The sequence below is a fragment of the Schistocerca cancellata genome, chromosome 7, assembly GCF_023864275.1.
Source record: "Schistocerca cancellata isolate TAMUIC-IGC-003103 chromosome 7, iqSchCanc2.1, whole genome shotgun sequence".
NCBI lineage: Eukaryota > Metazoa > Arthropoda > Insecta > Orthoptera > Acrididae > Schistocerca > Schistocerca cancellata.
In genome coordinates this window covers 62,090,605-62,116,420 of record NC_064632.1, presented here as the reverse complement: position 1 = coordinate 62,116,420, position 25,816 = coordinate 62,090,605, and the positions used below count along the sequence as shown (strand labels likewise).

Here is a 25,816-nt window from a genome sequence, read left to right as displayed (position 1 = left end):
GCCAGATGCAGGGGGTGGCTTCTCCGGCTTGGAAGCGGTTGGGGTGGGGGGTACTGCTCCCGAGGTAGGTGGTGTGGGAGCAACAAGGAGGGAAGTGCCCCCACCATCAAGGGGGCAGGTGTGGTCCTTCGGCACTGAGAGCTCACTGTATGTGATCCAGCTGATGGAGCCATAACAGGAGTGACAGTGGCGGCATAACATGATGTCATGCGCACGGGATGAAGCTGTTCAAATTTCTGTATAGCCTCAGTGTAGGTCAGTCGGTCCAAGGTCTTGTATTCTATTAATTTCCTTTCCTTCTGTAGAATCTTACAGTCCGGCGAACAAGGGGGATGGTGCTCTCCACAGTTGACACAGATGGGAGGCGGGGCACATGGAGTATCGAGATGGGATGGATGACCACAATCACGACATATGAGACTGGAAGCACAGCGGGAAGACATATGGCCGAACTTCCAACACTTGAAGCACCGCATCGGGGGAGGGATATATGGCTTGACATCACAGCAGTAGACCATCACCTTGACCTTCTCAAATAATGTGTCACCCTCGAAGGCCAAGATGAAGGCACCGGTGGCAACCTGATTATCCCTCGGACCCTGGTGGACGCGCCAGACGAAATGGACACCTCGTCACTCTAAGTTGGCGTGCAACTCGTCATTGGACTGTAAAAGAAGATCCCTGTGGAAGACAATGCCCTGGACCATATTTAAGCTTTTATGGGGCATGATAGTAACAGATACATCCCCCAGCTTCTTACAAGCGATTAAGGCCTGTGGCTGGGCAGAGGAGGCTGTTTTTATCAAGACTGACCCAGACCGCATTTTTGACAAGCCCTCTAAATGATCTACAAAGAACTGAGTCTTCATGGACACAAAGGATTCCCATCAGCTCTCGTACAGACTAGATACCGGGGCAAATACATTTTGCTGTCATTCATAGCCTTTCGTTCCTCCCATGGTGTGGCCAGGGAGGGCAACAATTTGGGGTGGTGATACATGTTAGCATTAAAGTGAGCCCTCGAACGCTTAGAGACTGCTGGTGGTTGGCCACCAGCAAGAGAAGATGTGCCACGCTTCACTGCATGTCTACATCCACATCTACATTTATACTCCTCAAGCAACCCAACGGTTTGTGGCGGAGGGCACTTTACATGCCACTGACATTACCTCGCTTTCCTGTTCCAGTCGCGTATGGTTCATGGAAAGAATGATTGCCGGAAAGCCTCCGTGCGTGCTCGAATCTCTCTAATTTTACATTCGTGATCTCCTCGGGAGGTATACGTAGGGGGAAGCAATATATTCAATACCTCATCCAGAAACGCACCCTCTGGAAACCTGGACAGTAAGCTACACTGCGATGCAGACCGCCTCTCTTGCAGAGTCTGCCACATGAGTTTGCTAAACATCTCCGTAACACTATCACGCTTGCCAAATAACCCTGTGATGAAACGCGCCGCTCTTCTATCTCTCTGTCAACCCGGCCTGGTACGGATCCCACACTTATGAGCAATACTCAATTATAGGTCGAACGAGTGTTTTGTAAGCCACCTCCTTTGTTGATGGACTACATTTTCTAAGGACTCTCCAAATGAATCTCAACCTGGCACCCGCCTTACCAACAATTAATTTTATATGATCATTCCACTTCAAATCGTTCCGTATGCATACTCCCAGATATTTTACGGAAGTAACTACTACCAGTGTTTGTTCTGCTATCATATAATCATACAATAAAGGATCCTCCTTTCTATGTATTCGCAATACATTACATTTGTCTATGTTAAGGGTCAGTTGCCACTCCCTGCACCAAGTGCCTATCCGCTGCAGATCCTCCTGCATTTCGCTGCAATTTTTCTAATGCTGCAACTTCTCTGTATACTACAGCATCATCTGCGGAAAGCATCCACCCCGATGCCACCTACTCCGACCAAGGGCCATCCCCACGGGCGCCACCCAGCCACAACAAGGGCCACCTGGCAGCATGGCTATTGCCAGGAGCCCCAATGCCCCAGGGAGATGGACATTTACTCCTTGGCATACGTGGGGAGTTAATGGTGCAGGCATCAGTAGAGCGATCCCTGTGTTGTCAGGGGGCTACAACCAACAAGGTGCATGTCGGCCCCACCACAACAGACTGGCGACCGTGCTGGATATTAGGTGACAAGTAGTCCAAGGTCGTCATCAAAGCAAAAAGCGACACTGCACTTTGCATGGCGAAAAGTGCACTCAGGAAGGTATCCGTGCCCAAGGGATGTAATGCAACGACGAATAAGCTGGCAAAAGGTCTCAACGCACGATGGACACAATGCACCAAGTAAGACGCCTTTCCCCAATCAGCTCATTCTTCGGAATAATTTGTAAATTTGGAGGTCAAACCCGAGAGGGGACCATCACATAAGGGCCAGAACGTTGGAGACTCCTTTTAGTCGCCTCTTACGACAGGCAGGAATACCGCGGGCCTATTCTTACCCCCACACCCGCAGAGGGTACTCAGAAGAGTGTTCCTGGAGCCACTCTGTAGCAATTCTGGACATATGGGGTGTCACATTGTTCTGCTGGAATTGTTCATGTCCACTGGAATGCACAATGGACATGAATGAATGCAGGTGATCACACAGGATACTTACATACATGTCACCTGTCAGAGTCTTATCTAGACTATTACGGGTCCCATATCACTCCAACTGCACATGCCCCACACCACTGCAGAGCTGGAACAGTCCCCTGCTGACAAGCAGGGACCATGGATTCAAGAGGTTGTCTCCATACCCATAAATGTTCACCCGCCCGATACAATTTGAAACAAGACTCATTCAAATAGGCAACATGTTTCCAGTCATCTACAATCCAATGTCGGTGCTGATGGCCTCAGACGAGGCGTAAAGCTTTGTGTCATACAGTCATCAAGCACATACGAACGGACCCTCGGCCCCAAAAGCCCGTATCGATGATGTTTCATTGAATAGTTCGCACACTGACACTTGTTGATGGCCCAGCATTGAAATCTGCAGCAATTTGTAGAAGGGTTGCACTTCTGCCACACTGAACGATTCTCTTCAGTCATCTTTGGTCCTGTTCTTGTAGGATCTTCATCTGGCCACAGCGATGTTGGAGATTTGATGCTTTACTGGATTGTTGATACTCACGGTACACTCGTGAAATGGTCATATGGGAAAATCCCCACTTTATCATTACCTCAGAGATGCTGTGTCCTATCGTGCATGCACCGACTACAACACCATGTTCAAACTCCAACTGCACCAGACACTTGTTGTCTTATATAGGCGTTGCCGACCACAGCACCGTATTCTGTCAGTTTACATATCTCTGCATTTGAATATGCAAGCCTATACCAGTTTCTTTGGTGCTGCATTGTATTTGAACAAGACTGCTGAGGACAGGAAGTGAAAGCTTCAAAAATGTGGAAACTATGGCAGATCTAACCATGCCCCCCACCTACAAGTAAATGCAGAAAATGAATAAGCTTGTTTCCTGACTAGATTATATTTCTAAGTCACTAACAGGACAGATATCAGCAATGACCATATGAAACTGTAGGAGAGAAAAACATACTTTGAAAAGAGTGGTGGCAGCAGCAAAAGAATGTGAAACTAAGATTAAAGTTAACAGTTTACTGATGTTATTAATTGCCTAAAGATATTTGAGGATCATTTGTTGAATGATGACATCCTTTTCTTGTTCTATTGCAACAAATCTTGTGAACCTACCAACCACGCAAGTAATAATATTTGCTGTGCTGTGCAGAGAGCTTTAACAATCTAGGTATCTTTCATGGCGCACTAAATTGTTGGAGTATAGCACAGAGAGACTGCTGAAGGACAGCTATCACAAAAGCTTCTCAAATACAGTTGCAACGCATTATAATTTCCAGCGGCTGTTACCACAAATAATATTCTGGAATTGTTCACATTACCCTCATTTTCATCTTCCCCACTCTCCAAACATCACTGTGTTCCCATCATTCACAGCATACACACCTTACCAGCTATGTTATGGAGTATGAAAAATTGTGAATGTGCTTATGTTTATGCATGATTTGTGTTTTGTACACCCACTCAAACAGAAAAAAACCTGTTATTTCTGTATCCCTGCTTGACTGTGCTAAGACAACCTGTGAGATAGATATTAAAGTATCTTACCAAACAGAAACAGAACTCAAAAGGAGATACACTAATACACTGATGATAAATTAAACAAGTATACTTGTAGATTTGAAGATACAACACAATTATATATTCCCTAGACAAGTGAGTGTAAGCTGCTACTTGAGGTCAGAGCTTGTGCAGCAGACTTAACAAAACAACTGTTACAATATCTAGTTTCCCTTCTGCTGCTACTTAAGATTTCCAGAACAGTCTTCTGTGTATTCCCATTTGAAATCTCTAAAGCAGTTGCCTGAACTACTCTCCACTTCCTCCTACTCATGGATGTAACTGATGGAAAGTTTGATGCTTGTTTTAGTGAAACTACACAGCCTCCCCTATTCCAGATGCTAGCATGTTATCACTGAACAATAAGGTTACTTCCACACTGGCATTTTACACACTGTGACTGGGGGACGTTTGAAATGTGCACAAGTGTCTCTGTGGCAATATCTGTATATATGCCCAAGATAGCTGTGAGATGGATTCTGATGAGGAACTGCTCCTTTTTGCTGTGTCACTGAAAAGAAAACAGATGCAAAAAAAGTCAGTGGAAGTATTGGATTCATCCAATGCTAAACTCATGAAAAATAAATACTCTTTTTTTTTAGAATTTATAAAAAATTAAAGGAAAACTCAACAGAATTTGGTAACTATTTTGAAATGTAAGTGTTGGTTTTTGATGAGGTGTTATTTTTACACAGGCCTCCAAAGAACTAAATTTTTCAAATTTCTTGATGTAACCATCATTACCTCAATTCCAAACTGTAGGATCAAACAATGGAAAATTCATGATGTAATGTAACAATATGACAAAAAGGGAAGTTGCCACTCACCATATAGCGGAGATGCTGAGTCACAGATAGACACAACAAAAAGACTGTCACAAACAAGCTTTCAGCCAGTATGGCCTTCATCAAAAATAGACAAGACACAAACGCACGCGTAAACACAACTCTCTCTCTGTCTCTCTCTCTCCCTCACACACACACACACACACACACACACACACACAACTGCAGTCTGTAGAAATTGGAGCCACACTCATTGTAGGATGACGTTCTGCTTTGATAACGGAAGTTCCTAAATCGAAACCCATTCTGTCACTCAAAAGAAGAAACCACATAAAACAACATGGCCATACAGCAGGCTCAGACAATACATAGGGTCAAAGCAGTTGAACTACTGTGATCAATTGTAGGAATAGGCAGATGCATAGCTAACAGTGTATTTGAATTGCTTGTGTTTAAGTTCTTATGGGGACTACTTGTTAAATGAAGAACATAGTAGCACGGTACAGGTGAACCATGTGGTCAAACTGCCAATGTGAAAGGGTTTAACCACTCTGCAACACTGAAGAAAAACTAAAGAGCGCGCGCACGTGTGTGTGTGTTTTTTTTGGGGGGGGGGGGGGGGGGGGTGAGCGGTCATGCAAGCACATGCAATTTTTTATACAAGACACAGTGAGTGGTTGTCTACAGCACAACAATAAACTCACTATGGCTCAATTTACATATTTTAGAAAAGTATTATAGCTTCAATAAATCTAATATTTACAACCCAATATTTTATAACACCGTAAAAAGATGACCAATATATTGTGTTTCACCTGGCAGAACTCTGACTAGATGCAGTGGAAGGTGGTCGCGAACGGATCTCGGAGTTGATTCTGTCCTCAATGCTGCGTTCCTGCTGACGAGCAACTGCATCACGGAAGTCACGTATCTCTCTTGCTTCCTCCTGTGACTTCAGTCTTTCTGCCTCGAGCTTTGTTCGATCGACAAGGTCCAAGAATTCTATCTCATCATCGTCAAGGCCTTTTATCATATTCTCTGCAGAGAAAAGAAGTTCTACATGACTTTCAGTCAATTGTGAGACCAATTCCAAGTTTGTTTATGTAAAAAATTAGTTACACAGCTCTCATGAACTACTTAAAGCTCAAGTATGCTGAAATACGAAAGCAAGAACTAGCAGTTATGCTTTGTCAAATGTAAGCTATTATTTTGTCATCTTTTGTGCATTGATTATTGCACTCTAATTATTATTGCTTTCTGTGTAGTTCCTTTTCATCAATGCTAGTTTACTTACAACAAATTTCATAAAAAAAGATCTGTAGCAAGAAACATTTGTAAAAATAAATAAATAAATAAAGACCATGGATGCATATGGCATATTGTTGTTATGGAACATTGAGTTACAAAGAATTATCCTTTTAACACAGATCCAAAGGAAGTGCTGAAAATATGATAATTTCTACACTTTTTTTTCATAAAGCATAATGTATATTCTACTCCCCATCTCAATTATTTTAATAGTGTTCAGTATAATTACAAATAAAATGTTTCCAAGTGGCTCTTTTCTTAAGTTCCTACAGTTTAATTTATTATTTCATAAAGAATTGAATTTGTAACTTTAGCTCTCAAGTTTTCTGTCCATACCCTTCCCTAAAAGGCTCACCTCCATTTCAATACACCGAATTATGATTCTGCTTCCTACAGAGAAACACATCTATTCTGTTCCATGGCTATTTATCAAATTTAGTACAGCACTTTGCTGTATTTTTTGAAGTTAATCTTTCTGTAGTTCACTCAACAGCAGTCATAAACCCATACATTACTCCAAATACCACAGCACCTGACTGCGCGAAATTCTGCTTGTAATGTTCCTTTCCTTCAACCTGTGAAGTGACAACTCGTCCCACCAGTTGCAAAGGTACTTATTTGATCTGGAACCCAAAACATGGTGTTACATACACAAAACACTGTCAAATATGAAAGTCTTGCTTGAGCCAAGAGAAATTCTAGGAAGGACGGGAAATTCAGTCTGAACCTTGAATGAAAACAGAGAGAAAAAGTGAAAAAACAGAGAGAAAAAGGGCAATATCAGTTGGTGCAACTGAAAAGAACTTAGTGGCACTTATCAGCATTGGCACAATTGGCCTGCTCATGCAGTTTAATGTACAATGCAATGGATTGTGAAGTGTGGATGTACGACAGATGTAGATAAAATTTATGTAGCTGATAAGCAACCACAGGTTTGGTAATCCGGCTGCCTGTGTGTGATTTTCAGATGATATTCCACACCTGTCTACACGAATCCTGTGCTGGTTCCCCATCTTTGCCTAAGAAACACTCCACAGAAACAGGTGTTTGTTTCTCACCTAACTGAGTGCTTGCAGAACAGCAGATAGTAGTACAGTGACAACAGTCTCGCCAAGCAGCCACCTTACTGAGTAGATTAGCATTCACGGCCAGAGCGGATGGTGGTGGAACAGTAAGTGTTTCGTGCGCGCATGCGCTTGCGTGCGTGCGTGCGAGCACATGTTCTTTCGACGAACCCGCTAACGAGGCCATTCAACCTACGGTTGGGTTTTCTCCGTCCAACGATTTACCACCGCAATTCGCGGGTTCCTCAGGCATGTCATCATCATCATCATCATCCCCATTCACAGGTTTTGAAGACAATTCCGGTATTAGAGACGGGAACGCCCCATCCTCCGTTTTGCGCTGCAACATATCACCTGACCGTGTCAACGACGTGTCGATTATGGTGTTAGATAATCGTGTGCTTATACTGCTCAGCGACAGCACAGACCCGACCCTAACCAAGGTACTCAACTTCAAGATAGTGCACAGCTTGTCCCTCCCACAAGAGTGCGACCTGTCATGCGTTCAAGCTTTCATTTCTTCGGACGGCTCAATATGCATTTGGGGAAGGCACACTCACATGGGGCATCCTCTCCCATACCGCTACTCCCGAGTTGGCCGAAACATCATTACCCCCCCCCCCCCCCCCCCCCGCACTGGTTTTCGGATTACAAGTTGGACCGGCGGCCACCTGCCGCACCTTCGCACGCCGACCCGACAGAGACGGAGCTTCCGGTCATGTGCCTGCCGCCTCGCACCACTCATGCTGGTTGCTAGCCTTACTTGCCCCGAGTCCCATTGGGTTTTATCCCTAACGGTTGAGGGACTAACTGGTGGATTTGGTAGTCTTTGCCGTATGAGCACAAAGGTGACCATGACTCAGAATATGTCCGAGATGCCCAGCCTTATTCCAAAGTAACTGGTATCCCGACTGTCGGGACCACTTACTTGGCCACTCATACGTTGCCCGTGGTTCATGAACTAGGACATGACTACAGGAACCCACACCATGAACCACGCAAATAGGAAAAGTTAATGGTGTAAATTAGTACACATGGTGTTGCAACAAGAAAAGCAGAGCTTTCACATACAATAATGGTCTCAACGATTAATAAGCTGCAAGAGAAGCTAAACTTTCAAGTATCATGTTGATCTTCCTTGCGCGTGTTACACTTTAAGACACATCACACAAACGTCCTAGTAAAATTTTTAATACCGGCATGAATCTCTGATCGTTTGGGCTCAAATATTTTGCTAAATGGTCGTCCTCAAATAGTTGATTTTTCAATAAGAGTCAAAGGCTCTGTGAAGTAAGAAATTCATTGCACATTCCTGCACTTAGTTCATCTTGCATAAAAGGAAATTTACTTTGAAAGTAACGCTTTTCAATCAATAATTCACAATATTTTCCCGTGACCTGTTGGAAAGAGGTTCGTTTCAGTAGTTGCCAGAGAGCGCCAGATAACAGGCTTCACCGCGCTTGCGCAGCTACAATGACGCAGGAAACCCGTATGTTCGTACGTGTAAAACATTAAAAGCTCTTATATTATGTCATAAAAGAAACAAGACATCAGAGGAATTTCATGAACCATACCGAAATGCCTAATTCGGCTTAAAGTGCACATTCGTATGTCCAGATTCGGTTGTAAATTTTCTTGGAGTACGAGTACTGTATTATCTCATTTTTGGTTCTTTATTATGTCATAATGCGATACGTGCTACGAAAGTTTAATTCTTTATAACACAAAGGTTAATATTATTACATACTTTTAAACAACAACAAAAAATAGGTGGTGTGGCTCAACTGACTCAACAATACATATAGCTGTACCGTAGCTGCAGGCTCAATTGAGAGGTGCCTATGGAGAGGCAAGGCAAACATGTGCTCCCTGAAGAAGGGCAGCAGCCATTACAATAGTTGCTTGTGCAACATTCTGGATGAGTGACAGATCTGGCTTTGTAGTATTAGAAAACTTGGTCTTTGTGTGCAGGTACTGCGAATGGCTAAAAGCAAGTATTTGCCAGTATTTTTCCCCAGGGCATGAAGTTCTGCTGTATAGGAAGATGATGATGGCATCCTCTTGGGTAAAATATTCTGGTGGCAAAATAACTTCCATTTGATCTACATTCTAATGGTCAGTCCGCCTATGTAACAGACTAGTTAGTGTGGCTGACTGCCCCATGGGGGACCCCGGTTCAATTCCCAGTATTTCCAGAAATTTTTCCTTTGTGGAAGAAATGGTACAGGGTGCTCATGGGACCAGATGAGGAGCTTCTTGACTGATCTGCAATGGTTTGAACGTCAAGAAAACCAGACAACGAATGAAAGATCAATATAGTGCCCATATGCCCCTCCATACCACTTCCAATTACACCATTGACAGAGGATGAGACAGTGGTCGATTGGGCCTGATTGACCTGCCTAGGGATAGAATGTGAATCTTTACTGTTTACCTTTACCATTCTATGGGTCAGAGCATGGGAGAGAATTTGAAAGGGGAAATGGACAGGTTGAAGTTAGATATAATGGAAATTAGTGAAGGGAGTTACAGGAAGAACAGGGCTTCTGCTCAGGTTCATATGGAGTTATCAATATAAAATCAATTACGGGTAATATAACAACAAAAACAATCAATTATTGATAAAATTATTTAATTGGATAGATAAAAAAATCTACTCACAAAGCGATGGCAGAACACACACACAAAAGACTGTTGTGATTGGCGAGCTTTCAGAGTCAGTGGCTCCTCCTTCAGGCAGAAGGGTTGAAGGGGAAGGAAGAAGGGTGAAGGAAAAGGACTGGAGAGATCTAGGAAAAGGGGTAGATTTCAGGAAAGTCACCCAGAACCACAGGTCAGGGGAGACTTACTGTACAGGATGAGAAGGAAAGACTGATGGGACTCCATCAGACGAGATTTGAAAACCTGACAGCTTATAGGTGGAAGACAATGTAATATGCGATACAGAGATTACTACTAAAACATCGTGCACGAGTTAATAAGAGTGGAAAGCTAAGTGCTTTGTACATAATATAGGTGGGAGGGGGTGGTGAAAAATAAACGGGAAAGACAATGAAAGATGTAGAAAACTAAAACAGAGTGAAGCAAAGAGTAGATAAAATGAAGAAAAGCTGAGTTGGAAGAAATTAATGTAAATTAAGGCCAGGTGGGTCACAAGAACAGAGGATGTGTTGTTGTGCTAGTTGCCACCTCCAGAGCTCTGAGAAACTGGTGTCTGGGGGAAGAATCCAGAAGGAGAGTGTGGTGAAACAGGCACCAAAGTCACGAATGCAATGTTGTAGAGCATGCTCTGCAGCATAACATATGAGTAGGATTACTAACGAATAAGAAAAAAGGAATGTGGGTAAGATGCTACGAACAGCACGACGAATGCGTCACAGCTAAGATGGACATAAACCCGACAATACTACAAGTTTATATGCCAAATAGCTGTGCAGAAAGAAAATTTAATTGTGGAGAGAGGGCTAGAAATCAGTCAAAGGAAATGGATGAGAATGGTAGGTGAATATGCAATGGGGGAAAGGAATAAAAGAGAAACTCATCTAGTAGAATTTTGCACAGAACATAATTTAATTATTGTTCATACTTGGTTTTAGAACAACGTAAAAAGGCTCTATATGTGTAACAGACCTAGACACACAAAGGTTCAGACTAATTATATAATGGTAGGCAGAGATTTCGAAACCAGGTTTTAACCCTTATGACCATAATTTATTGGTTATGAACTGCTGATTAAAGTTGAGGAAATTGCAGGAAGGTAGAAAATTAAGGAGATGGAAGAAGTAGATGATTACTGAAAGATTCAGAGGAAGCATTAGTCAAGGTTTGATCCAAACAGGAGAAAGGAATTCGGTAGAAGAGGAATGGGTAGCTTGAGAGATGAAATAGTGCAGGCAGTAGAGGATAAAAAATGTAAAAAGAGAAGGGGCCTAGCAAGAATCTTTGCTTGGCATACTACAGAGAAATTAATTGGCAAAAGGAGAAAATAATACTGCCTATAGGAAGACTAAACAGACCTTTAAAGAGAAGGGAAGCAACTGCATGAATCTCACAAAAGCTCAGATGGCAAGCCAATACTAAGCAAAGAAGGGAAAACTGGAAGTGAGAGGCTCTATAAAGGGAAATGAATTTAAAGTCAATTTTACAAAAATGGAAGCACAAGTAGGTAAAGATGAGAGGGGAGGTACAATACTGCTAGTAGAATTCTACAGAGCACTTAACAAATCAAAGAAATGTCCCCACAGTAGATGGCATTCCTTCACAATTTTTGACAGCCTTGGGAGAGCCAGCCATGAAAAAACAAATGGTTCAAATGGCTCTGAGCACTACGCGACTTAACTCCTGAGGTCATCAGTCACCTAGAACTTAGAACTAATTAAACCTAACTAACCTAAGGATATCACACACATCCATGCCCGAGGCAGGATTCGAACCTGCGACCGTAGCGGTCGCTCGGCTCCAGACTGCAGCGCCTAGAACCGCACGGCCACTCCGGCCGGCATGAAAAAACAATTTTACTCAGTGTGCAAGATATAGAAGACAGGTGAAATATCCCTAAACTTCACTAAGACTGTAACAATTTCAATTCCAAATGAAGCAATTGCTAACAGGTCTGAATATTACTAAACTACCAGTTTATAAGTCATGGTTGCAAAATACTAACATGAATTATTTATAGAAAAATGGAAAAACTGGTATAAGCTGACCTTGGGGAAGAGCATTCTGGATTCTGGAGAAATGCAAGAACATGCAGGACAATACTGACTATATAACTTATCTTAATAGTTAGATTAAGAAAGGCAAACCTAGGTTTATAGCATTTGTAGACTTAGAGAAAACATTTGACAATGCTGACTGGACTACACTATTTGAAATTCTGAAGGCACCACAGGTAAAATACCAAGAGCAAAGGGCATACAGGGTGCTTACAAAAAGTGTCACACATTCCTACAAGAGATTAATAATAGTCAAAGTTAGAAGAAAAGTTCCTATAGCAATATGTCCAGAAACCAGTATTGTAGAGATATGGGCAAATCTGTCCTCTCATTCCCATCTGCCTGTTATGTAGTAGAAGACACCATACGGAGTGCTGCCTGTGGTTCCCACACATCCTGACACGCTCCTCAGTTTGTTTCCAAATGCACGTGGCTCCATTCGGTTTGCGTCACATGCACTGGTCGGAGTGACCTGTAACACCTGCACATCATTGATGGGTCGGGCATACACCTATGCCTTTAAATGTTCCCATGCACAGAAACCCAATGGATTCAATTACTGTGAAGTGTGAGGTCATTGTACCAGAATTGCTCGACCAATCCATCGCCCAGGAAATGTTGGGAAAAGGTGCACTCACATGTTCATTAGAGAATGGGATGGTGTCCTGTTGTGCATAAATCAGTCATCTTTCTACCATCACTGTCCTGCAAATTACCACCACTCACAGATTCGCAATCAACTTTAACAGTAAGACTGTCTACAACACTGAATACTACACATTACTCGTCACTAGTAAAACTGGTCACATCTCAACAGGAATTACGTCTTGGGCACTTTTCTTCTAGTTTTGGCCAACAACACATTCTGTGGGGATATGTCACACTTTCTATTTTAGCAGTCTGTATACAGCTTGTACAGAAAACAGAATGCAGTTGTAAAGATTTTAAGGACATGAAAGGAAAGCAGTAGCTGACAAGGGAGAGACAGGATCTTAGACTATACCTGACATTACTCAATCTCTACACTGAGAAAGCAGATGAGGAAACCAAAGAAAAATACAGAGAACTAATTAAAGTTCAGGGAGAAGAAATAAAAACTCTGTGGTTTGCCGATGACATTGTAACTCTGTCAGAGACAGCAAAGGACTCTGAAGAGCAATTGAACAGAACAGATAGTGTATAGAAGAAAGGTTATAAGTAAAAGTTGTAGAAGAGTTTTGCTATTTGGGCAGTAAAATAACTGATGATGGCCACAGCAGAGAGGATATAAATGCAGACCGGCTATAGCATGTACAGCATCTGAAAAAGAGGAATTTATTGACATCTAACATAAATTTATGTGTTAGAAATCCACTTCTGAAGTTTCTTACGAATTTGTGAGCTCGTCATCTCTAACTTCAGTACCAACAACTCACCGAAATTCTCGCATTGCACTGCCACAGTAGTTGAGTCCACAGCTCATGGAAGGCACTACAAATCCTTCTCACAAAACAACCGAATCTGCAGTTGGTCTATGGATCTCTCCCACACAACACCTTCCCAGTTGTCTGGATTACAGGGGAATGCCAACACACCAACTCCAGAGAATTTCAGCAAGTTTTTGACACTGAAGTTACAGAAGACAAACTCACAAATCCTTGGCAAATCAAAGCAATATAGACATGACAATGCCTTTGGAAAATCTTTTCTGAAGGTATTTACCTGGGATGTAGCCTTGTACACAAGTGAAATGTGGCTGACAAGCAGTTTAAATATGAGGTGAGTAGAGGTTTTTTAAATGTGCTGCTACAGAAAAATGCTGCAGATTAGGTGGGTAGGTCATGTAATTAATCATACAATATCACCACACTATTATTTATTATTTAAAGAGACTACCTTAATACAGCAAAATTTGCAGAAAGGCCATCAATTAGGAAAACCCTTATGTTTCTTCAGTAAATTTAATAGTGTATGTTTATCTACTACTACTAGATTAATATTTATTAGATGACATTGATAAATAACAACAAGAGATACTTATTAATACAAAACATGCTGAATGGAATTTATTGATAAGGAGGGCTGAATCGAATTTGGGAGTAAAAAGACGTATGGCATAACTTCTCTGAAAAAGGGATCAGTTAATCAAACAACAGAAGCTCCAGGTGGAATTTCAACAATACAGGAAAAGATATGTAGTTACTTACTGTAAAGACGGCATGTTACAGACAGGCACAATTAAAAGATAAAATCAAACAACAGAAAATGCAGGATGGTAGGTAATAATATATATAAAATAGAAAGAAACATTCCACATAGGAAAAATATATTAAAAACAAAGATTCCAAGACTTACCAAAAGGGAAAGTGCTGGTAGATAGACACAATAAAAAAACACACAAACACACACACAGAATTTCAAGCTTTCGCAACCAACGGTTGCTTCGTCAGGAAAGAGGGAAGGAGAGGGAAAGACGAAAGGATGTGGGTTTTAAGGGAGAGGGTAAGGAGTCATTCCAATCCCGGGAGCAGAAAGACTTACCTTAGGGGGAAAAAAGGACAGGTATACACTCGCACACACACCCATATCCAACCGCAAATACACAGACACAACCAGACATTTGTAAAGGAACATTTGTGCGGTTGGATATGGGTGTGTGTGCGACTGTATACCTGTCCTTTTTTCCCCCCTAAGGTAAGTCTTACCGCTCCCGGGATTGGAATGACTCCTTACCCTCTCCCTTAAAACCCACATCCTTTCGTCTTTCCCTCTCCTTCCCTCTTTCCTGACGAAGCAACCGTTGGTTGCAAAAGCTTGAAATTCTGTGGTGGTTTTAGGGCGCACAACTACAGTGGTCATTAGCGCCCAGACTAAATTATGAATGCACTGTGAGGCACAATGTTAAAACAGCAACAAAAAAGGACAACACCATAAAAGGAACATTAACAGGCAAGGGATTAAAAGAAAACAGCATAATCAAATGTCCTTAGACAGGTTCATCAAGTGGATAAAACGAAGAACGCGATCAGCTGCTCCTGGGTCATCCGCTAAAATTTCATCCAGAGTACATGGCAGGCCAAGATCAATGCACAGTGTATTAAAATTCAGACAGGATGTTAAAATGTGGCGTACCGTCAGCAACTGCCCACATGGGCAGAACTGCGCTGGCACAGTCATCAGCAGATGGCGGTGGCTGAACCGGCAGTGTCCAAATCGTAACCGGGCCAAAACAACCTCCTCCCACCGAGAAGGGCGTGAAGAGGTCGTCCAAGCCGTGGGGAGAGGTTTCAAGACCCGAAGCTTATTTTCAGTAAGTGTAGACCAATCGGCATGCCACAGCGATAAAATGTGCTGACAAATGACCCTGCTAAAATCAGATGAAGGCACACACAGAGAAGCTGTCCGCGGCTGGAGGACCGCAGCCTTGGCCGTGGCATCTGCAGCTTCGTTCCCAGGGATACCGACATGGCCAGGAACCCACATAAAGGTAACCGGAGAACCGTCGTCCGCCAGCTGCTGAAGAGAATGTCGAATCCGGTGCACAAAAGGGTGAACCGCTTACGGATCACTGAGGCTCTGGATGGAGCTCATGGAATCAGAGCAGATGACATAATCAAAATGTCGGTGGCGGCGGATGTAAAGAACAGCCTGATAGAGGGCAAATAGCTCAGCTGTGAAGACCAAACAATGGCCATGGATCCGGTAGTTGAAGTTGTGTGCCCCGACAATAAAAGAACACCCGACACCGTCACTGGTCTTAGAGCCATCTGTACAAATGAAGATCGTATTAATGAACTTCGAACGAAGTTCGACAAACCGCGAGCGGTATACCGAAGTTGGGGTAACCTCCTTTGGGAGCGAGCTGAGGTCAAGGCGAATGCGAACCTGAGCCTGGAGCCAAGGTGGCGTTTGGCTCTCGCCCACTCTAAAGGTTGCAGAGAGTGGAAAATCAAGTTGCTGAAGGAGGCGACGAAAGAGAACTCCAGGGGGTAGCAGGGCAGATACATACAACCTGTATTGACGGTCGAGAGAGTCATCAAAAAAGGAACGATAAGACGGGTGGTCGGGCATTGATAATGGCCGACAGACATACCAACAAAGCAGTATATCCCGCCGGTAGGTTAGTGGCAATTCACCGGCTTCAGCATGAAGACTCTCAACGGAACTAGCATAGAAGGCTTCGATCGCAAGTCGTAACCCCCGATGTTGTATAGAGTTCAGGCGGCGTAAGATGGACGGCCGTGCAGAGGAGTATACAAAGCTCCCATAATCCAGCTTTGAGCGGACGATCGACCGATAAAGGCGAAGTAGGACAGCCATTGGCGACACTCCAGGAGTAAAGACGGCCAAGACAACGCTGAAGACAGCGCTCCAGGAAAAATGTACGCTGTGCGCTGCAGTAGACGGTAAAATCGTCCACGAAAAGGGAGCCTGATGCATCAGCTGGGAGGCAATCCATTATTGGATTGATCGCTACGGCGAAGAGAGCGATGCTGAAAACTGAGCCCTGTGGCACCCAATTCTCCTGGCGAAAGGCGTCAGACAGGACGGAACCCACACGTACCCTGAACTTTCGATACATTAAAAATGCACGAATAAAAAGAGGGAGCTGACCCCGTGTATGCATGGCGCAGAGAATGCCCGCCCTCCAGCAGGTGTCATAAGCCTTCTCCAAATCAAAGAACACAGCCACTTCCGCAAGAAGTTATTCATAATGAAGGTCAACAAGATAACCAGATGGTCAACAGCAGAGCGCCGCCTACGAAATCCACATTGTAGATTGGTAAGTAGGCGTCAGGATTCGAGCAGCCAAACCAAACGAGAGTTAACCAATCATTCCATCACCTTACAGACACAGCTGGTAAGGGAAATGGGTCGATAATTGGAAGGCAAGTGCTTGTTCTTCCCCGGCTTAGGAATTGGGACAATAATAGATTCGCACCAGCATGTGGGAACATGACCCTCAATCCAGATGAGATTATAAGTACGAAGAAGAAAACCTTTACCCGCAGGAGAAAGGTTCTTCAGCATCTGAATATGAATAGAATCCGGCCCCGGAGCGGAGGACCGTGATCGGGCAAGTGCACTTTCGAGTTCCCGCATGATGAATGAGGCATTATAACTTTCATGATTCAAGGAGCGGAAGTTAGGTGGCCTTGCCTCCTCTGCCTGTTTTCAGGGGAGGAAGGCAGGGTGGTAATGAGCGGAGCTCGAAACCTCTGCGAAAAATCGGTGACATCCTCAGTGCCACAAGGACGTCATTTGCGACTGTCAAGCCAGAAACTGGCGAGTAGACCTTAGTGCCAGATAGCTGGCGCAGGCTATCCCAGACAACAGAAGAAGGAGTAAAACTGTTGGAGGAGCTTGTGAAAGCAGCCCAGCTGGCTTTCTTGCTTTCTTTAATAACATGACGACATTGTGCATGTAATTGTTTATAATTAATACAATTCGCCATCGTAGGGTGGCGTTTATAGGTGTGTACAGCTCGTCGACGAGCACGTATAGCATCTCTACATGCTGCGGTCCACCAGGGGACTGGTACGCGACGTGGAGATAAAGTAGTATGAGGGATGGAATACTCAGCAGCAGTGAGAATGACTTCCGTGAGGTGTGCGACCTGACTATCGCTGCTTGCGAAGTTTTGATCCTGAAATGTCGCCCTGGAAGAGAAGAGCCCCCAGTCTGCTTTGGAGATGTTCCAACCAGTTGAGCATGGGGATGGGGTATGATGCAGGAGATGGATAACATAAGGGAAGTGGTCGCTCGAATACGTATCAGAAAGAGCGTACCACTCAAACTGACGTGCAAGTTGGGTGGTACTTATAGAGAGGTCTAAATGGGAATAGGTGTGAGTTGTGTGCGAAGGAAAGGTAGGGGCGCCAGTATTGAGGCAGACAAGATTGAGGTGGTTGAAAAAGTCTGCTAACAGGGAGCCTCTCGGGCAGGATGCTGTAGAGCCCCAAAGGGGATGGTGGGCATTGAAGTCTCCAGTCAACAAAAATGGTGCAGGTAGCTGAGCAATAATTTGCATCATGTCTGCCCTGGTAATGGCAGACAACGATGGAGTGTAAACAGTACAAATGGAAAATGTGAAAGTGGGGAGAGTAATTCGGATGGCAGCTACCTGCAGATCGGTGTGCAATGTGATGGGATCGTAGTAGATATTATACCAGACCAGCAACATAACCCCGCCATGAGCCGGAATACCTGCGACAGGGGGTAGGTCAATACGCACAGAGGTATAGTGTCCCAAGTCAATACGATCGCATGGGCGTAGCCTCGTTTCCTGGAGAGCTACGACGAGCGGACAGTGCAAGCATAGCAGCAACTTTAAGTCCTCTCGGAGAAGCAAGAAGGCATCACCTCGAAGGCCGCTGAGGGCCTGGCTTCGAGCGAGCACTGCTGCCACTATCAATAGGCGGAGAGTCATTGTCCGTTTTTTTAATAGGTTCGTCGGCCACCATGTTAAGATGGTTGGGAGGGGGAGCTTGCTCCGCTGGTGAACAGCCAGATGTTCGGCTACCAGCGGTGCAGCCAGGCGAAACGGATGACGGCCTGGGGCGGCAAACGTTGGGTGGTGCAGGAGAAGAAATGCGCCATTGCAGAGAAGGAGAATTTTTCTTCCTATGAGCCTTCTTGGAAGGTCGTTTAGTCGAAGTACTGGTCGATAGCTGGGAGTTCGGGGTACGTAAGAAGTCTTCACGGGATGGTTCCTTCTTGAAGGCCCGTGCATCTGACTTCTGGGTCTTAGTCTTGGCAGAAGCTGATGAAGGTGCTTGTGTCTCAGGGGCGACGGGAGGAAGAGGAGACGTTGACCGGGTGATCTTAGCACTGGCCGAACAGACGACCGTAGCGCCAAAGGTCAGATCGCATGTCTGCGTCAATACCTCCCTGGTAGGCCAAGGAGAGGTTAGGACAGTACTGTATTTCCCCACTGGGAGCAGCGTGGGCTTCCTACTAGCTAAAAGCTTGCGCGCAGCCGAGGTGGACACTTTCTCTTTGACCCAAATTTCCTGTATACAGCGTTCATCCTTGTAGATGGGACAGTCGCGAGATGATGTTGCATGGTCACCCTGACAGTTCACACAACAAGGAGATGGAGGTGGACAGTCACCCTCATGGGCGTCCCTGCCACAAGTGACGCATTTAGCCGCATTAGAACAAGACTGGCGGGTGTGGTTAAAACGCTGACACTGGTAGCAGCGCGTAGGTGTCGGGACATAGGGGCGAACAGAAATAACCTCACAGTCCGCTTTGATACGCGACGGCAGCTGAACACTATCAAAGGTCAAGAAAAGTGTCCGGGTCGGTACAATGTCATTGTCGACCTTTTTCATGACCCTATGGACAGCCGTCATGCCCTGCTCAGTGAGGAAAGACTGAATCTCCTCGTCAGTCACTCTGTCGAGTGATCTAGTAGATATCACACCACGCAACAAATTCAAAATGCGGTGAGCCTCCACCCGGACAGGGAACGTGAACAGGAGTGTGGCCTGAAGGAGTTTTTGTGCCTGAAAGGCGCTCTCAATTTCCAGCAACAAGGTACTGTTACGCATCCTGGTGCAAGACTTGACAGGTCCGGCTATGTCATTTACGCCCTTCTGAATAACGAAAGGGTTGACAGATGAAAAATCATTTCTGTCCTCAGTTCTAGAAACCTTCGAGGAACTTTGGGGCAGGCGGTAGTACTTTTGTCACTGGTGGCTGGTCAAGATTCCGTTTTTGGGCAGAAGTCGAGAGAGAAGAAGAAGAAGAAGAAGAAGAAGAAGAAGAAGAAGAAGAGCAACCCAATACGGATGAATGCCCCATGATTGCCAGCGTCTCCGATGGCGCGCCCCTTTTTTGTGGGGACCCTCTCAGAGGGTGCTCCTGCCTTAGGTGAATGTTTACACCTCAGGTCACACCTCCCGAGAAACAGACGGAGGAACCAATTGGCATGGTCGGAAGGTGTCAGCTCGGGCAATCACCCCTCCCCGGGCCTGGCCTTTACTAGGGGGTACGCATGGGCCCTACTTGTCTACTGAGAGCGGGGAATTACGCTTTACCCTCTCACTGGCTACGCATGCGAACGCGTGGGTCGGCCTTCAGGCACGCACAGGGAGGAAAGAAGAATAGGAAAAAAAAGGGATAGAGGGAGAGAAAGGACAGACTGTCTCAAATGCCGAGGCGGAGACCATAGGGTGGACAAGGAGGCAAGGAGAAGAAGGCAAGGTAAAAAGTAAGGAAGACAGTGAGAGAGGGAGAAGGACAAAGAAAGGTAACAAACAAAGGAAGGAAGAAACCAGAATAAGCAATAAACCAAAATGACCACAAATGTAAGTCGGTGAACCATCCGTCTCCAGACATGGGCGCAAACTACCCCCTTGAGAGGGAAGGACTCCTTTTCGTCGCCTCTTACGACAGGCAAGAATACCTCAGGCCTATTCTTACCCTGGACCCGCAGGGGGAGTAATAATATTACGAAAAGGATAACTGCTACACAGCATATAGCGGAGATGCTGAATCGCAGATAGGCACAACAAATAGAATGTCAGAAAGAGAGGTTTCAGACAACATACACACATGCAAATGCAGTTCTCTCTCTCTCTCTCTCTCTCTCTCTCACTCACTCACTCACTCACTCACACACACACACACACACACACACACTGAGGCTTTGGTCATATGTGTGTGAGTTGTGTTTGCCTGACAGTCTTTTTTGTTGTGCCTATCTGCATCTCAGCATCTCCACCATATGGTGAGTAGCAGCTATCTGTTTCATAATATTGAAACACACACCATTCATTCACACAAGCAAGCACCTGTATGTACACACAACCGCCAACACCAGCAACTCAGACCAGAATGTGGTCTGAGCTGCCGGAGTTGGCGGTAATGGTGTGTGTAGGGTGCTTGCTTGAGTGAATGAATGGTGTGTGTTTCTCTCTCTTTTTGTGATGAAGGCTGCAGCCAAAATCTTGTGTGTAAGTGTCTTTTAATTATGCCTGTCTGCAACTTAATAAGTCATTTTGATGGTAAGTAGCAATGTATCTCTTCCCACATTGTAGATGGGATCAGCTGTTAGAACACATTCTGAGGCATCAAGGAATTGTCAATGTGGTACTGAACAAAACTGTGTTGGGTAGAAATTGTACACAGAGACCAAGGCAGGAATACAGTAAGGAGGTTCAACTGGACGTATGTTGCATGTCGTTATTCAGAGGTGAAGATACTTGGCCAGGAGACTCTAGTGTGGAGAACTGCATCATACCAGTTTTCGGACTGAAGACCAAAAGAGCAAGAAGGTATTAAAAATGAATGAAGATAAAATATACACAAAATGAAAGACTTTGTGTAAATGCCCTTGGCATTGAGTTGCAAACTGAAGAGAAGTAATACATAGACAAACATACCAAGGAGCTCCATTCTGCATGTTTTATATTAATAAGTATCTCTTGAGTAGATATTTATCAATGTCATGCAGTAAATGTTAAGCTCACAGTAGCAGATGAAATTAGCTATTAAGTAATACTGAAGGAGCATGAGGGGTTTCGTAATTGGATGCTTTTCTGCAAATCTTAGTGTATTAAATTTGCCTGCTTATATAGTTTCTTATTACTACAGTGCACAAATTTAGGTTCTACCAACCACTGAAATATTACTTTCATCTCTCCTAAAAGTTATAGAGCTGTTGCGCAAAGTCCCAATCACAGTCAAAGCAAAAAAACTGGCGAGTCACAGATAGACACAACAAAGAGACTGCTGGAACATGAGCTTTCAACCAACAAGGCCTTTGTCGAAAATAAACAGCAAATACACACGCACGCACACACGCACACACGCACACACGCACACACGCACACACGCACACACACACACACACACACACACACACACACGGGGCCAGAGACTGTGGTCATGTGTGTGCAAGTGGCGTTTGCATGGTGTGTGTGTGTGTGTGTGTGTGTGTGTGTGTGTGTGTGTGTGTGTGTGTGTGTATTTTCGACATAGGTCTTGTTGACCAAACAGTCTTTATATTGTGCCTATCTGCGACTCAGCAATTCTGTTAAATGGTGAATAGCAACCACCCTTTTCATAATATCGTGGAAAATATAGTAAAAATGGAAATAAATGTGGAAAATACAGTAAAAATACAAAAACAGACAACTATGGAAAAATACCATATTGCTCTTAACATTTAAACCTAGAACACTATGGGGGAGGGTTGTTACATTGTTACTAAACAATCGTAGTTTACTATTCCGAATTTTATTCAAAGGAAGTCATAAGTTATAGGTTATGCACTAGTTAATTACAGTTATTGGATCTCCTATGATATATTACATACCAAATTAAATCCAAAAAGTCCTGTTTTATATCCTACACAATCAAAATTTTTACAAGGATTTAGTAATCTAGGGTCAAACAAGAACATTTATTGGCTGACCCAGATTAATCCTCTGTACTTCCACAGTATCCCAGTCCAGCCTGGCACACTTTCACCCATGACGTGGGTTTAAAGTTCTCATTACTCCAAAATCAATAATTAATGCCCTGTAGCAACCATTTACTTTCCAGAAAGGTTCCAATATCAAACCAACGGACAAGAATACGAACAGCACTAACAGTTCATACAAGACCTCTAAACTGGCCCCTAACGATATCTGGTGAGTCTCCACACAACAAAACAGGAATCCTGTTCAACATTAATAGTCAAAAGACACAAATAGACACAACATGTAAATTTACATGGAAAGAAATGCATTTACTTGTTTCAACTAAACTCTGCCAAATCTGCTTCTTTCAGTGAACACCCCCTCCAGCTAACTAATGACTCCATGTTCTACTCGGGAGGGCTCTTCCTACCAAACAGTCCACACTTCCTAAACGACTGAAGACACCAAGAATAACAAAAATGCACCTAACAGATTTCCACGCTCACACATGCAGATGCACTTTTGTATGCTTTGTAGGCTTTCTGTACTGGAAAAATTACCTTGTTAATCATGAAGGACCATTTGTCCCAAATTCCAAAATGATAACCCACAGACGTGAAACTTGGCATCTCCTCCCCATGGGGGTTGTCAGCCAACTCTCCAGTTTCATGGGCTACAAATGATTCCATGAAGTTATTTAATATCTAGGTCTTTCACCCAATCACACTCCCAGCCACAGGCAGGCAATTCTCATTCATATTAGCAACACTCCTGCTACTTCTGGTCCAGTTAATTGCGTAAGAGTAACATTACTGGTTTAAATACACCACATTGTGAAAACAATGTTAATTTTCATTTGCTCTGACCTACAAGAAGTATTGACAGGAAATTTCACTCCCTGTATTTTGCATGAACAACGCATTTAACTAGTGTGCTCAGTGCGGCCCATTTATGTGATTTAAATAAATGTATATTCCAAATCTTACTGGATTCAAATAACTATGACATGAAAAGAGTGGGAGATATAGCTGACAGTGGCTTTATAGAAGGAACCACCTGCAGCAATTTAGTGAAACCACAGAAATGCAGAAGCCATTGTTTCCCACTAACACCGCCTTCATTAAAAAAATAAAAAATAAAACCCCCACACACACGTCTTTCATTTTTTGACGAAGGCTATGGCCAAAAGCTAATGTGTTAGTTTCTTTTCATTGTACCTGTCTGCAATTTAACACCTCATCTTTACAGTAAGTAACAATATCTTTTCCTTATATTGATTTTTTTTAAAGTAAAGTTTGTATAGACAGCATTTATTCATGTGATCCTGTCACATCCACAATAAGTTATTACAAACATTATTTTATTTAATTCTTCTAATTAATATTTAAAATTAAAATGTTTCAAAACAGTTATTGCACTTAACCAAATTAATTTCTATAAGACCAAATTATTGTAACAACTGTACAAAAAACTAATAATGAAAATATTATTGTTAACCAACTCACAAAAATTATGTTCCACTATCCTTGAACGTAAATTAGATCTTAGACTCACTTTGTATTCCGAGTTTCAATGTAGGAGTGGTTGTAACACAGTTGGGTTGTGGCAAACAGTGTGGAAAGCTGTGGCTGAGCAAACAGAGTGCAAGTGTGTGCTATATTGCAGTTATACTATTTTTGATTTTATTTAACCAAGAAGTCAAAAATAAATTGAAGTATTATCCAAAATTACATGTTAAAACTATTTTTAAAAAATCAGTTCCACAAGTTGTATACTAAATTGAAAGAATTCAGGCAGCCAATGGAATGACACTAATCAACTGTCATGATCATCAATCCAAAAAGTTGAGTACAATATTTCTCTTAGTTCCTGCTCTTGAATAACTAGAAATGCAGTGCAATAAACTTGTTATTTTGGAGTAAATTGCTATTACAGTTAATCTATGTCCACTCTGAGTAGTGAATAATGAGAACAGGAACATTACAAGCTATTCTCTATCATGATTTGACCCGGCAAGTATTTTGTTTTTCTGAGAAGTAAGGCCTTACCAAGTTACTGAAGGAATTCCCGTATTTCCTCCTGCAATGTAATAATTATACAATACTGGCCATTAAAATTGCTACACCAAGAAGAAATGCAGATGATAAACGGGTATTCATTGGACAAATTGAGAAATCAGTACCCAGAACAACCACCTCTGGCCGTAATAACGGCCTTGGTACGCCTGGGCATTGAGTCAAACAGAGCTTGGATGGCGTGTACGGGTACAGCTGCCCACATAGCTTCAAAACGATACCACATTTCATCAAGAGTAGTGACTGGCGTATTGTGACGAGCCAGCTGCTCTGCCACCATTGACCAGACATTTTCAATTGGTGAAGGATCTGGAGAATGTGCTGGCCAGGGCAGCAGTCGAACATTTTCTGCATCCAGAAAGCCCCGTACAGGACCTACAACATGCAGTCGTGCATTATCCTACTGAAATGTAGAGTTTCGCAGGGATCAAATGAAGGCTAGAGCCACATGTCATGACACATCTGAAATGTAATGCCCACTGTTCAAAGTGCCATCAATGCGAACAAGAGGTGACCGAGACGTGTAACCAATGGCACCCCATACCATCACGCCGGGTGATACGCCAGTATGGCGATGACAAATACGCGCTTCCAATGTGCATTCACCGCGATGTCACCAAACACGGATGCGACGATCATGATGCTGTAAACAAATCCTGGATTCATCCGAAAAAATGACGTTTTACCATTCGTGCACCCAGGCTCGTCGTTGAGTACACCATCGCAGGCACTCCTGTCTGTGATGCAGCATCAAGGGTAACCGCAGCCATGGGCTCTGAGCTGATAGTCCATGCTGCTGCAAACGTCCTCGAACTGTTCGTGCAGATGGTTGTTGTGTTGTAAACGTCCCCATCTGTTGACTCAGGGACCGAGACGTGGCTGCATGATCCGTTACAGCCATGCGGATAAGATGACTGTCATCTCGACTGCTAGTGATATGAGGCCGTTGGGATCCAGCACGGCGTTCCGTATTACCCTCCTGAGCCCACCGATTACATATTCTGCTACCATCATTGGATCTCGACCAACGTGAGCAGCAATGTCGCGATACGATAAACCGCAATCACGATAGGCTACAGTCCAACCTTTATCAAAGTCGGAAACGTGATGGTAGGCATTTCTCCTCCTTTTTATGAGGCATCACAAAAACGTTTCTTCAGGCAACGCCGGTCAACTGCTGTTTGTGTATGAGAAATAAGTTGGAAACTTTCCTCATGTCAGCACGTTGTAGGTGTCGCCACCGGCGCCAACCTTGTGTGAATGCTCTGAAAAGCTAATCATTTGCATATCACAGCATCTTC

The 25,816-nt window shown here is 43.7% G+C and overlaps 1 protein-coding gene across 5 annotated transcripts in view; it reads right to left on the bottom strand.

Moving 5' to 3' along the window:
• Window positions 1–25,816, bottom strand: part of LOC126092568 (PSME3-interacting protein) — a 138,500-nt gene that overhangs the window by 68,651 nt on the left and 44,033 nt on the right. For all 5 annotated transcript variants that reach the window (XR_007521359.1, XR_007521360.1, XM_049908245.1 and 2 more), the window contains exon 4: window positions 5,775–5,997. Coding sequence is in view for 3 of the 5 variants with exons in the window: in XM_049908245.1 (XP_049764202.1) it covers window positions 5,775–5,997 (223 nt within the window). In the remaining 2 variants the exon portion in view is untranslated. The remainder of the gene's footprint in view (window positions 1–5,774; window positions 5,998–25,816) is intronic.